The 14566-nt window shown below is 33.2% G+C and overlaps 2 protein-coding genes across 3 annotated transcripts; one reads left to right on the top strand and one right to left on the bottom strand.

Annotated features, from left to right (window-relative positions):
- The first annotated feature begins 2250 nt into the window (after positions 1-2250).
- Positions 2251-9551, top strand: LOC114410142 (developmentally-regulated G-protein 3-like). 2 transcript variants are annotated; one of them, XM_028373944.1, is made up of 10 exons: positions 2253-2542; positions 2911-2964; positions 3842-4015; positions 4583-4654; positions 5840-5899; positions 6412-6521; positions 7392-7691; positions 8262-8453; positions 8851-8902; positions 9031-9551. In XM_028373944.1, exons 1-10 carry the CDS (start codon positions 2501-2503, stop codon positions 9079-9081), a joined length of 1107 nt encoding a protein of 368 aa, XP_028229745.1. In that variant the 5' UTR covers positions 2253-2500; the 3' UTR covers positions 9082-9551. The 2 variants fall into 2 exon arrangements, with proteins under 2 accessions (XP_028229746.1, XP_028229745.1); XM_028373945.1 differs by lacking the exon at positions 8262-8453 and having other exon boundaries at positions 2251-2542.
- Positions 9552-10786: 1235 nt separating this feature from the next.
- Positions 10787-13769, bottom strand: LOC114410141. Its single transcript, XM_028373943.1, has 3 exons — positions 13597-13769; positions 12525-12764; positions 10787-11213 (listed from the first exon to the last, which is right to left on the bottom strand). Exons 1-3 carry the CDS (start codon positions 13711-13713, stop codon positions 11166-11168), a joined length of 405 nt encoding a protein of 134 aa, XP_028229744.1. The 5' UTR covers positions 13714-13769; the 3' UTR covers positions 10787-11165.
- Positions 13770-14566: the final 797 nt, after the last annotated feature.

The raw sequence follows: 14566 nt of genomic DNA, 5'->3' as shown, positions 1-14566 counted from the left end.
ATTAATTTAACTATTTTTATTATTTTTGATGAATTAAGTATCTGTTAGTAAGAATAAAGGTAGTAATTGATAATTGATTATAAACAGTATTTTTTATAGATATTTAATCTAAATTACTTTGATTAATACTACAATTAAAAAATTATTAGTTAAATTAGAACAACTTTTTTTCCCAAAAATTAAAACAACTAAATACAAAAAAAAATTCTGTTTAATTAAAATTTTGAAACCGTAGGTATATTTATGACCCAATTAAAGTATAAGTTAGTATCACGAAATCAAAAAAAAAAATGTTGCTAGTAAATAAAAATATTTAATATCATGAAATTTTCAAGAGTTATTAAGATGGCTTGATAAAAAATATTTTATGAATTGATGTTTACAGTGTTAGCATGTGAGAGGAAATGACTGTTGACTTGTTGTTGGGGAACAGAGCTTAGTGACTGGTGGGTGGGAATTGGGAACCACTTTCAGGCAGGGGTCCTTAATGCCCATCCTACTAGGAAATGACTGTGGCACATGGCACTGTAACATCACGGGTTACGCCATGCTTACCAACCACAAATTTCAGGGAATGACGTAGTTTTTTTCCTTAAAAGGGCAAATAATGACAGTAGCAATGTAGCAGTGACACTTGTATTGTCAGCAGTAGAATCATAAATACCAAAGTTTATGGAAAAAGATCTTTCTCTGAAAGAACTAATAAATAAGAAAAAAATATTTATTATGACATAATAAAAAAGTGTAAAAAATATTATGAACAGTATAATTTTGAGTATTAAAAAAAATATTTTTTTTAATTTATTAACTAATGTTCTAAGACATCGACTAACATTGAAATTGACAAGGAGATTAAAAGGATATTTTGAAAAAATAATAAAAATAAAGAAATAAATTACACTCACATCCCAAGAGATTAGTGCTTATTACATTCAACCTCACTTCTTTTTTCTAATTATACACAAGAATTTATTTTTTTTTATTATTCATTACATTGAGATTCCCTAACCCACTAAAATTGTCAAAGATGATGAGAAAAAAGAAAAGGAAGTGAGGATCTAGTGACATCATCGTCATGTCCTCGACCCGATGAAAGTAACATTATCTTACTTAACGAAACAATTGTCGAGTTACGTATCATTGTCAGAGGTGTAGAGGTTGTCGAGTTGGATGACCGCATGCGATACGGAGCAAGGGCACTAGTCATTGGTGAGGTCACTGCGACACTAGAAGAGGCCATGGACGACATCACAGGAGGTAAGGATGGTGAAGTTGTTGTGGTTGGTGAAGGTGATAGAGTTGACGAAAGAGGTGAGAAACAAGTTGACAATGTTTTCATTGACGAAATAAGAAGTGAACTTAGGCTAGGAGTAGACTTGCACAAAAGTGATAAGGGTTCTTAAGACATTGAACTTAGTAACGATGATTGTTCAGGGGAAACAAAATAAATGTGATTTTTAGGAAGGGGATGTAAGTGTAATAAACACTAACTTTGGAGGACGAATGTAATTTGCTCAAAATAAAAAGAAAACAAGAGAATATTATTAATACAATAGAATATATTTAACAATTACCCAAAGTTATGTGAGATGAGATTCATCGATATTTGTCCATACATAACTGGCGTGAACTTGGGTCAAAAAGAAACCTAAGCCCAAATAAAGGAAACTACTATTTCACTATCAATCCTTGTTAATGACACTATCAGTCTTGATAAATTCTTCTTTTGCTCACTCACCAAATCTCCACACCTTTTTTTCTTCTCCTTAGATTCAAAATTGTCTCCCCCACCGATGTCCCCGTGTTGCCACCCTCTCCTTATGCCACCCATCCCCCACCCAACCCAGATAAAAAATAAATTTGAGTGTTTGTAATGTTTTGTTGTTGTGAGTGTTTGTGTGATCGTTAGGAATAAGGGTAGGGGAAGGGAAAGGAGAGAGGGTAAGGTGGGGGGATTTTTGGTCAAAAGGGAATTGCATTTTCATTTTGGGAGGGGGTGGGGATTTTTGCGAAACGAAATTACATTTTTGTTTTGTAAAAAAACAAAAAATAAATAAAAACACAATTTTGTTTCATAAATTTTTAAGTGTATAATGAAAATATTTTTATTGTGCTCCATTGGAAAGATAATTTGAAAATATAGCTAAAAGACATCCCGGTGTGAGTAGTCCAATAGCAGTTGACGCTATCCCAAATAAATTGTAAGCTAATTATTTTGGGCTTACGCAGCTTATTTAAAAAATGGCCCATGTTTGTTGTAATTTCAATTTGGATCCGAGAACTGAATACTCTACCCTATGTCCCACCGTAAGCGTTTCTGCATACGAGATGTTCTAGTACCTTCTTCGTTCACCTCTTCTCTTCACCGTCGCAACACAACGCTGAGCTGCAGCAATTCACCACCGCAGAGTTTTCCAAGTCCAATCTCACTTCACTTATCGCCAGGGTTTAATCTGAATATCTTTCGCGTTGCCACTGAGGTTGTTATCTTTCTTCCAAAATGGCGACGGTGATGCAGAAGATCAAAGATATCGAAGATGAGGTACTTGGGTTCTGAGTGGAATACAGGGGAATGATTGTGGACATGTGATTTATTCAAGCAGAACACTAACCTTTTTTCAGCAGTGTTCATTTAGCACTTCAAAATAATTTAGAAAAAAATTGAGATAAATGTTTCTCTGCCGCAGTAGGGTTTTCCTTCTTTTTTTTTTTTTAATAGTTGTCAATTAACTTCTACTTGATTATGAATCACCATTTCTTTTTATAAAAGAGAACTGTTTCTTTCCAACTTAGCTTAGATTCAGTGGTTATCCTTCATTTTTATTATTTGAATTGGTGCTGCAAACTTTATTCTGCTTTCAATGTTTTTAATTCTGCAATCATTGGTTAATTGTATTTTTCATTTTGCAGATGGCAAAGACCCAAAAAAACAAGGCTACTGCTCATCATCTGGGCTTGCTGAAGGTAAGCACATAAAGTTAATTTGTTTGATTATTAAATGACATATGAAAAAGGAAAAGAGATCAAGTATGTTAATAATGTGTGTGCTGTTCTGAATTTTTTTGGTAGTTGTGGTTAACTATCGAAGACAATGGGATGTCTTGTTTTTGTTTCAAATCAGGAGAAAATGTTTATTTCAAAGTACTGAAATATTGACATGATCTTATATGAGTTGGTTGAAGTGGATACTGGATAGTTGTTACAGGGATTGCATTTGGAAGTGTATCTGGTTCATGATGATATTGTTTGCTCTACATTTTATATTAGAAATTGTAGGCATAAGCCTCATAGCACATTCTGCACATACAATTGACCTAGTTTGTTTCCATGTATTAAGGATTCTCATTGATTTTTATATTGACTTATTTCTATTCCCTTTTCTATATTCATTATGGAAGTTATATTTGTAGGCGTAATACTTTCTTCTGGTGCTATCTGCCTACTTTGTCTCCACTTTTCATCCATCATAGTAATCTCTACTGCTGATTATTGTGATTTATTTATAATTTTGGGTGCATGTTGCTTATATATTTATGCCCCTAAAGGAATGCTAACATATAAGTAAATAACTCTAAATGTATGGAATCTTATCCTGCTCATCTTTGTTTCTATTGGCCTCATGGATCTTCCATATCAATTTCTTCTGATATGTGATATTGAAGCAAGATGGTTGTTTCTGTATTCTGCTTCTATGTGGAATCAACCTTCCATAAGTATCATTAGGATTTTATTCCTTGTTGTCCCCTTCTTTGAGCTTTTCAAGTTCCTCTTCTGTTTTCCTGTATTCTGTTGCTGTTTTTGTTGAGGGGTTGATTCATTATTGGTAAATATCTGGTGCCAGGCTAAATTAGCAAAGTTGCGGAGGGAACTCCTTACACCTTCATCAAAAGGAGCTGGAGGTGCTGGTGAAGGTTTTGATGTTACTAAAAGTGGGGATTCAAGAGTTGGTCTTGTGGGCTTCCCTTCAGTTGGCAAATCTACTCTACTAAATAAGTTGACCGGGACATTTTCTGAGGTATGGAGGTATTCCAGGCCTATCATTTATTTCTTTTCTGTGTTTGGGTCCTTTTTGAAAGTGAATTTGATTTAATGTAGTCAGAGGAAGTGCAACCTTTTGACAAGAAAAAGAAAATGAGAACCTCAAGAGAGAAAACGTTTAGAAATATGGCCATAGTGGGAAAGAAGCTCTTGAGAAATTAAAAAGGGTCATTGGACATATGGCTAAAATAAGGGTTTTTGAAATATTATAATGCTAAAACTTTCTTTCTAAACCTAGTGAGCAATGTAGGCATAGAACTCCCAATCCCATAAAGTTCCACTTCTCAACAATTTCCATTGTCCCGACTCTATAGCACTAAGGGGGAACTATAAACAGAAGTTCAAGTGCTCTGCTTTTTCTTTCTAATAATGCAACAGAGGTTATGCATTATGTTCATTAAGTAATCAATTATAATGTGCATGCAGGGTGATTTTATCTTTGTATTGGGTTTGGGTGGTGGGTAGCATAATAATTTTCCAAATTATCTAAAGTTTAGTTTGTATTAAAGAACTTTCTGAAGTTTTTACTTGTTTTTGTTTATAGGTTGCTTCCTATGAGTTTACTACCTTAACTTGCATCCCAGGTGTGATCACATATCGTGGAGCTAAAATCCAGGTATCTCCACATAAACATATTATATGTTGATAAATTTATCACCTTACTGTGCAAAAGATATTCTGCTTGTGGGTTGAAAAGCTTGGGATGCCTAAAGCTGAATTTAGTTGTACCTTTTTCTGATAATAGTTGAGAGAAGATTAAATGATATGTGAATGTTGCCACTCTATATTAGTAGCCTCTGACTATAAGCTGCATGTGTGCTCAGGTCTTTAAGGAACATTGGCATATAGGTTTTGGCAAATTTTATATTTCATCCTCTCACTGTTCATATTTCATGTATTAGTAAGTAGAGTTGCTTGTGTTGGTTGTTGGACCATAATAAAGTGACACTGACACCTAGAGAATCTAGGGCTACACTTGGTTAATCTAAGACTAGGTAATAAAAAGAAAATACTTCATTCATTTCATAACCTTCTTACAACTGAAAAGGCTCCCTTTATAAGGCAAAGCTCCCAATGGGCTATAAAGCAGAACCATACAGGTGTACACTACAGATAACAGATAAAAGTAAATCGCATTCTAATTGAAAATTCTAATAATTGGCAAAGTCAGTCATCTAGGATGGTCTGCGTGCTTTTTGCTTGGGCCTTGCTACGGAGTAGGCTGAAGTACTAGCTTTGCTTCTGGACCAGCTATCCCTAGATGATTTAAGTGATAAACACCTAAAGTTGATTAAAGCTTTGTCCTGTGTCATTTAATTGTTTGTGTTGATATTTTTATCCATATTATAAATGAATATATCTGGAGTTTTATTTTGATTGGGCTGTAGATTTTCTTAAATTAAAAATTTGAGAATATCTTTTTAAGGTTCCTAATGCTTGTACGAGTACAATCTAGTCCGTCTGTTTCTACTGTCAAATTAGGCATCAAAACATTTTGAGGATGAAGTTTATACGACTATGCGGAGGAGTTTCTTTTGTTTTTTTTATATATAAATAATTTAGGCATTGAAGGGTTAATGTTGACTGTGTTTTCTAAATCTATCTTACCAAGAAGTCCCATTAATATTGTTTACTTCAAAATAAAAATTTTAACCATGAAAAAGCTTATCTTCAATTAGTTTGAACTTAGGTTCAGTTGGATATTAGTCACTGTACAATTTATTAATATGATTGTGATGCATATTTAAGTTATGTTAATATTTTCCATTTTTAACTGGTAGTTGTTCAATTTTATGTGCAGTTGTTGGATCTCCCTGGAATTATCGAGGGTGCTAAGGATGGAAAGGGTAGAGGAAGGCAGGTAAAAAAAAGACCATAGTTTACTTTCGTCATGGTTTAACTACATTTGATATCATTTTTAAGAAGATAATTTCAATCAAAGTAACTGAAGTGTATCTTTTTAAGTAAAGTCTGCAATGTAGTCAAACTTCCATCAGAATATCTTTTGTCAAAATTTTTTTCAGAGGGAAAAGTTCCTCATGAATTTTAAAAAAGTTTTTTCTCTTGATTTTTTTGCTGAATGTTGAGGTGAGATCCATGGCATATTTAAAGAAGTTAAGGGTTTTATGTTGTCATAATATGAACTGGGCAGGGGATTCCTGGAATCTATTTTGGTGTTTAACACCTTGGTCCTACTTGTGCTATCAAGTTTGTTAGCATTGAATGCTGTCTTCCTTGTAATATATTTTGCATTTACTTATACCACGAACCTTACCTTTCACAATGCACCTTTCATTTTCCACACTTCATTCACACACCAACAAACACTGATACATTTTCGTAATTCATTTATTTATTGTTTTGGAAATGCAGGTTATTAGTACTGCAAGAACATGCAATTGCATTTTGATTGTCCTTGATGCAATTAAGCCAATAACTCATAAGCGTCTTATCGAAAAAGAGCTAGAGGGATTTGGTATAAGGTAACATGTAATATTGATTATTTGCTATTTTTATGTTATGTTACCAATATTCTGATTTCTGAACAAGGCAGGGGTCTCCTCTTATAATTTTTTCCCATTGTGTGCAGCAGCCTATACTTGCATGAATACTTCACTTTTTCTGCACTTGTTTTAAAATATATTTCTCAATGAAGCATGAATATGATGAATGAAGATTATAGTGGTTAGGCATTTGACTCTAAAAGCAAGCATTTCTGGCTTCATTGATGGCAGCAGTTGCACCCATAGGGCAGAAGAAACTCTAATATGATGTTTTGGTGATCATGTGGTGAAATATGATTTTTGAGAGATAATAATTGAATCTTGTGGAGGCTTGCTTCCTATCGGGTCTAAGTGGGAGCAGCCACTTATGAATTGGCTTTGCTATTTCAAATTTCTGGCTTCAGCAACCTTTCCTGTTTAATTTACCTATTAACAAAAAATGTTCAGTGTATGTACTGGTAGTCTTGTTAGTAGTCTCATAGATTTCTATTTGGCCTCCGACTTTGACTTTGGTCCAAAGAAGGAGGGTTTTAGAAGTGAAGCAGGGGGTCTTACATCCAAATTAGCCACAAGGGAAGTGTTACTGCATGTAACCATTTGTTCATGTGGCAGGTGCACCAGGATCTGCTGGAAGAGTTGTTCAGTTAAAGCAGATAACTTGTTTTCTATTATATGTTATGAACTATATTGTCTTTGGCTATTATGTCTTTCAGATGAACAGAATCGTATGTATATATTTTGATGTATTTCAATTAAAAAAATTGATGTAAGATTTTCTGGTTTTTTATTTTCTTCTCTTCATAACAATTTGTTCCTCTTTGATCGACTAAATTCATTTTCTGACTGTAGGTTAAACAAAGAGCCACCAAATCTGACTTTTAGGAAGAAAGACAAAGGTGGACTCAATCTCACCTCAACTGTCACCACAACACATCTAGATCTTGAGACTGTGAAGGCTATATGTAGTGAGTACAGAATTCACAATGCAGATATTACTCTCAGGTATGATGCCACTGCTGATGACCTTATAGATGTCATTGAGGGAAGTAGGGTGTATATACCTTGTATCTATGTTGTGAACAAGATTGATCAGATCACACTTGAGGAACTGGAGATCTTGGATAAGCTACCTCATTACTGCCCAATCAGGTAATACTTCAAATCATTGGTCTTATTATTACCTCAAACCTTTTTTCCATTTTGAATAAAGAAAAATCATAAGACTTGTGTACATCCTTAGATTATTATTTCTTGTTTATCACTAGTTTTTGAGGATTTCATTTTGGGGGTATTTGCATGATATTCTCAAACTCAACAAAAAGCACCGGAGATTTTTGCTGTATCATTGTTTATTTTTGTTGGATCTCTTGTATTGTCTTTGATTTTGTTCCACTGACTAGTTGCTTGGCCTGTTTAATGCTTTGTATTCATGCCCACAAACTCCTTAAATTCTCTAACTTATTGTTTTCTTCCTTTTTATGTCTTTGCTTGATATTAGGTAATCCCCCTCTTGTTTTGTAACTATAATATTTTAGTCCAAATTCCAAAATTATCACAGATTATTATACAAAGTATCTATGTTTGAGACCAAGAGGGGAAAGAGCACTGTATGATTGGCAACTGTCACGTTTCCCCCATTTCTGTTGTGATTTTTGCAATAAATTTATTCACAAAGTTGTTTTCTTAATAAATATGTGTAATTTTCTATCTATGCTTCAGTGCACATCTGGAGTGGAACCTTGATGGTCTTCTGGAGAAAATTTGGGAATATCTCAACTTAACTCGTATTTATACTAAACCTAAAGGGATGAATCCTGATTATGAAGACCCTGTAATATTATCCTCTAAGAAGAGGACAGTTGAGGACTTCTGCGATCGCATTCACAAGGACATGCTTAAACAGTTTAAGTAGTGAGCACTTCTCTTAAAACATATCTTTAGCTTTATTCCTTGATAATGTTAGTGATTTCTCCATTGTGCGTTAATGAGGAGCAATGAATATGAAGATTAACTTGGCTTTTCAACTATTAAGTCTGAATTCTAGTTAGCTTTATTAGGAAGCCTTTCATTTGTATATATGAAGCACTCGTTTTGGCTATTATCTCTTGTTTCTGTGGCCCGTACTCACCTGAATGAACTTTATAAACATATAAAATGGATCTTTAGTTTGATGAATGAACTAGTTTGAGGGGTGTCATTTTGTTCTTTGAGAAAAAAGTTGAGTAAAAAAATCTCACCCCTCGGTCCTCCATAAAAAATGTTTTTCTTTCCTGACATTCATTTAATTCACATTTACCGAATGATGCAGTGCTTTGGTCTGGGGTTCAAGTGCAAAACACAAGCCTCAAAGAGTTGGCAAGGTTGATATTGTACTTAATTTACTTTATTTTTGGCTTCATCCTCTTTTTGTGTTGTGTTTCTACTTTTATTCTTCTCCCTCATTGTTGAGCATGCCACCTACTAATCGAAATATGTTGTTGCTTACCAGGAGCATGAACTTGAAGATGAAGACGTTGTTCAGATTATCAAGAAAGTATAATTTGTTATAATCAGAAGAATCCAAGATGACGTTTTCTGCAAATCGATCAGAATGCCGGCACTCTCATTAGATTAATAGAGGATATTCTGAGCAGAATCAAAGATCCCTTCGTGAGACTTTCCCCAGGATCTTTAGATTACACTCCAATTATTTGTCTTTTTTAAGTTGGGGGTGAGGTAGAGTATATTAAAGTTTGATGCGTTGTTAAACCATTAGTTATTTCAGGGGACGCCGTTTGTCGCGGAAGTTTTGAAAATGATGTATCTTGTGGTGGGATTATACAATTAATGGGTAGAATAATTTGGTGTCTACTTAGTAAACATTGATAGGCTTTGCTGGAAAGATATATATTATTCAGGTGGATATGTCAGACTGTCCATCCTGCTGGACATTTTTCACAAAACGATGGCATGAGCTTGATACAGCATTTACATACTTTGTTTTTAAAATTTACGTAAAATTTATTGACAGTGATAAAGCTTTTTACATTGTCTATGCTTCTGGACATTTTTAACAAAATGATGGCATGATTTTGATTCAGCATTTACATAATTTATTTTTAAAATTTAAGAAAATATTGTATTTAAATAATTAATATTGATATATACGTGTGTGCATCTGCGTGCAAGTGCGTATATGAGAAGTTTTAATTTAAGTTAACGAAGGATTTGGAGATATTGAACTCCAAATAGAAGGAAGAAAGCCGAAGCATTGAAGGTTTGAAAATCTGTATTTACTAATCATTAATTTCCTTACTGCATTTAAATATTGTTAGTAATTCGGTTCTTATTTCATAGTCTTTCTAAAATTTCCTTACAAAAGAAATGCAGAGGATCCAAACCAGAACCAGAACTCCAACCACAGGCACGGAATCATTCCCTTCCAACAATCCTAACCCACAACTTTTTTTGTCAACATCCTAGCCCACAGTTTGAATAGGAGTCGCCAACTGTGATTCTGTGAAGCTTGCCGTTGGTGTTTGAGGCAGACAAATTTGTAGGAGGCCCACAGCCCCACACAATAAAAACCTAAGGGTGTGATCGGTTTAAAAGATAAAAATAGAAATAGAGAAAATAAAAATAAAAGATAATTTTTTTTAATTAAAGTAGAATATATGAAATGTGGAATCCACATAATTTTTTCTCTATTTCTCTCATCTCCCCTTCAACCAAATACACCCTAAAGGGTGGAAAAATGTTAAGGCCAACAGGGTGTGGAAAAATTCAGGAATGGCTTTGGAATATATAATTTTTAGCTTTTTTTATATACTTAATAATTTTAAAATTACTCTAAATGCATAAATAATGTAAAAAGCATCTATATGGTCAACAAATTTAAAAGTCATAATAAATTTATTAACTTTTATAATAATTATTTAAAAATTTTAGTTTACATCAAATGAGTTCTAACAAGATAAAAGTCTTTACATGGATAGAGCACAGAAATTAAACTCAATATTTTAAGAGGAGGAATCCTTCAACAACTACATTTTATTTACATGGTTTGCAGGGTAGCAAGCAAGCAATGTGATACTGATCTATTGAACGACTGAATAACATGCGGATACAAGTCTAATAAATGAAGTTCAGATAAAACATCGGGGAGAATAACAGTAAACGTGATTTATCTCTGTATGAAAAGTGATTGCAGGTTACCATTGGAGCTCACTTAATAAATTGCTACCAAAACTGAAAGAAGGAAAAAATTGAAGACCATTACAAGTCCGACCTAATTGTAAGCATTCAACTCCAGACTGAATAGTTAATCGAGGAACAAGAGCAAAGGAAATTTCAAGGTCAACAGCATTACTTTGCTGGATTAATTCATCGTATTTTGGAGCTGGCTTACAGTCCTACGCGCCATTTACATGCTTACCATCTTTATACCTCTAATTAAATACAAAAATTTCAAACTAAGACGGAAGCGTAATAGAATCACTATTGAAGATTATGGCTTAAATGAAACATTTGCTTTCCTAAATAAAAAACAAGTGCGAAGTAATGATCACCAAGCGCAAAACCATAATTATTGTCCCTGTCCATGAGGTTAGGCAGACACGAAAAGGTTCTAGATTCCCTTGAGAATCAAGCTTTTACGCAGCAGTTGAAGTAGCTCAGGAAGCTCCTCCTGGACTGTCAAGACAAAAAATCAAACAAAGATGCAATATTTAGACACCATATCCTAGTCTAATATTTTGTTGATCTACAGAATGAATATGACTTCAAAGTTCCACTAATCAATAACCAAACACCATATTTTATATATAGCCCTCTTACCAATGAAATGAATGTAACTGCCCAAAACATTCATTGCATGTGCTGCAACTAGAATTGCGTGTTTCCTGGTCAAATAGAATATATCTACATATAAATAAATATTAATATTTACATCCTTCAACCTAACCACCGCCCCGGCTCAATTTTCTGCCAACATTAGGTTAAAAAACGGGAGAAGCTTATCATGGGTCTCACATTATAATTCCCTGTAATGTATAGTTTAATATATCCTTTCTCTTTTTGGGTTGAAAAACTATTAGTATTGGTTAAAGAAGCAGATGGACGTGAATTTTGCCATTAACCGGTAGGCCTCGACCTTAGTGAGCTTTGTTGTTTTTTTATGCTAATAGAACCTCCTTGGCGAGAAGCTGTCATGTTGTGTTGTATTTGTCTTTGTCTTCCACTTTTCTTAGATAAAAAGTTTCCGCCTCAAATTCTTCTCATTCTATCTCTGTTCTCTTCACAGATCATATTCATTATTATATAAATATATAGTACGGTTGGGAGATTGAAAACTATAGATATATGTGGTTTTCTTGCTTAAAATATCATTTAGGTATTCAATTTTTTGTTAATTAGCTCCCTTTTTAAAAGATTTTTTGGTATTAAAGTAAGCAGACTGCAGACAGAAGATTCAATATGTCAAGTTTAATTTATTCCTTATTTGTGTTTAATCCAACCTGATGAAGATTTGAGGCTAGGTTCCCTTAATAATAGACAATTACATAAGAAGAAATGAACTAAATTAACTAGAAGAGGGGTAAATGAAAAAATAAAGAGTTTAGCATAGAAATTTTTCATGAAAGAGTAATGAAAATTTTGATTAGGAGTTCTCACTATCAACTCATATGATAATTAAAAGTTACTATTTTAATTCAAAGTTTTTGCTTGATCAACAGAACAGAAACAGGTGATTAGTGTTGTTTGAAACAATCAGTTTTGCAAAAATGCTTACTGCACCAATTAAGTAACAGACGCATGACATAATCATTTTCTCAGTCAGTTAATTAATGTAGGAATTAATTTGAATTACTATTCCCATAATACCCCCTCCTCTGTTAATTACTGTATAATCAATTTGAATTACTATTCCCAATTTTCCACAATACCAACAAATGGTAGCTAAACTAATAAAATAAGAATGGTGAAGCAGGTGAGGGATCTTACAGTTGGAGAGTTGGTTTGGTTGTAGTGGGGGTGCTGGTGCTCATCACTGTGGACAGTGTTTGCATTGTTAGTGGCAGAAGCCGTGAGCTCCTCTTCGTTACCAAGACTTGCCCTTGAAATATTTGTCTTGTTTTGCTTCCTCGTTTCCCGAATTTTAGAGAAATCTAGCGAGTAGTCCGGCACTTGTCCCTTCTGATCCCAGTCCCCAAACTGTGGCACTGATAACCAAGGAGCATTTTTCTACAGATAAAAAAATTTATAGGTTAGAGGACTTATCACCATAACAAAACTATCTTTTGGCATATAGTAGTACTTACAATAAAATAAATAGAAATTATTAGTTAGACTACATGATAAAATTTCAGAAACCTAATGGTTAATTATTGAAAAGGTTTTACTTCAATCCCGAAGAACCATTACAAGCAAAATTACTAATGCCAATGTGCAGGCAAAGTTTACGAACTTCACCATACCCTCTAGACTCTAGTTAATAATAATTTATTGACAGTTAATTTGAATAATTTACAAGATAGAAAAAAAACTTCATTATATTCATACAAGAGAAAAAATAAAGAGAAACAGCATAACAGATGATAAGTATTCATGCAATACATCTGATATTCCATTAGCTTCAGAAAGGGAATTACGATTACTTGTGCTACTGCAACACTGATATCATCATATCAAACAATAAACACAAAACAAATCGATTAAGTTAAAGGAAAGACAAACAGCACGACACGAAGTACAACAAACAGAGCTTGAAATGAAAGAAAGAGTTTTATCATCATAGTTCATAGACGTTTCTATTCATTGAGTACACGAAAAGTTCCAACAGAACAGCATGAGCCAGAAAAACGACAAATACAACTAAATCAAAGTACGCATATGCTTTCGACGAAGGAAACATATTATTTCCAGGTCAATAGCAACCAAACCAAACACACAGAAACATCGTTCGTTCGATTCCATTCGATTATTATTATTATTTTCCTTAGCCGCCAAACACAAAACATCGTCTCAGGGGAAAATGAACGGACGCGTTTAGAAAGAGAGAGAAATCAGAACTAACCTCCTTTCTCTGCTCCATCAGAGTGATTTCAGATCTTGAGAGAGAGAGAGAGAGAGAGAGATTTGGCACAGGCTTTGTTGATAAAAGGATGCTAGATAGGCATAGCTGTTGCAGCATGTATCTTCTCAAATATATACACGAGAATAAACAATTACATTTTCTTTACATTTGTCTTTTCAAAAATACGTTTACCTTTCGTAGGGTTTACCAATTGTGATTGTGATCAAAATGAAATAAGAAATAATAATATATATTTTTCCTGTATTATTTTTACAATCAAATAAGAAAGATGTAATGATAATATTTTTATTATCTATTTAGTAACATGCTTTAAAACAAAAACCCGAAAATATAATCGGTTGGCTTCTCTTTTAGTTTTATTTAATTTAATTACCAAAAATGGCACTCTTCTATTTATTTATTATTAAGATAAGTTATGCTTAGTTAGAGTTGTATTGAATGAGCAACAAGCATATACTTGTCATTTGTATTAAAGATATCTTTATTTCATTTATTATGGCTTTAATTTTAATGTACCTTCAATCCGTGTTGTGGCGCCCGCCTCCTGCTTTCGGTTTTCTAGCTGTCTTCCCGCACAAAATATTCTTCCCCATTTGCGACCCACAACTCACAAGTCACAACTACCAATTTATTATATATTTTTCATTTTTTTAACACTTTTTTTAGGTTAATTTTTTAACACTACTATTATTATTCATTTAAAGTTCTTCATTTATCTAATTCCGTTTTTTCTATAATGTTGTTTTTCTAATCTTTCTATTGGTTAAATATAAAAGGTATTGAAAAATTCTATGTTCTTCAAATATCATTTCGCATTTTTATATAAAATATTAAAAAGACCTATAGAATAAATTGAAAGAAAATATACCATCTACTGTTACATATAATAAAACTTATAAAAAATTATATTTAAAATAATTTTTAAGTAATTAATAATATGTAAAAGTTA

This window comes from Glycine soja, chromosome 4, assembly GCF_004193775.1.
Source record: "Glycine soja cultivar W05 chromosome 4, ASM419377v2, whole genome shotgun sequence".
In the NCBI taxonomy this organism is placed as follows: domain Eukaryota; kingdom Viridiplantae; phylum Streptophyta; class Magnoliopsida; order Fabales; family Fabaceae; genus Glycine; species Glycine soja.
Note: the sequence above shows the minus strand (reverse complement) of the source record. Positions and strands in the feature narration are given on the sequence as shown.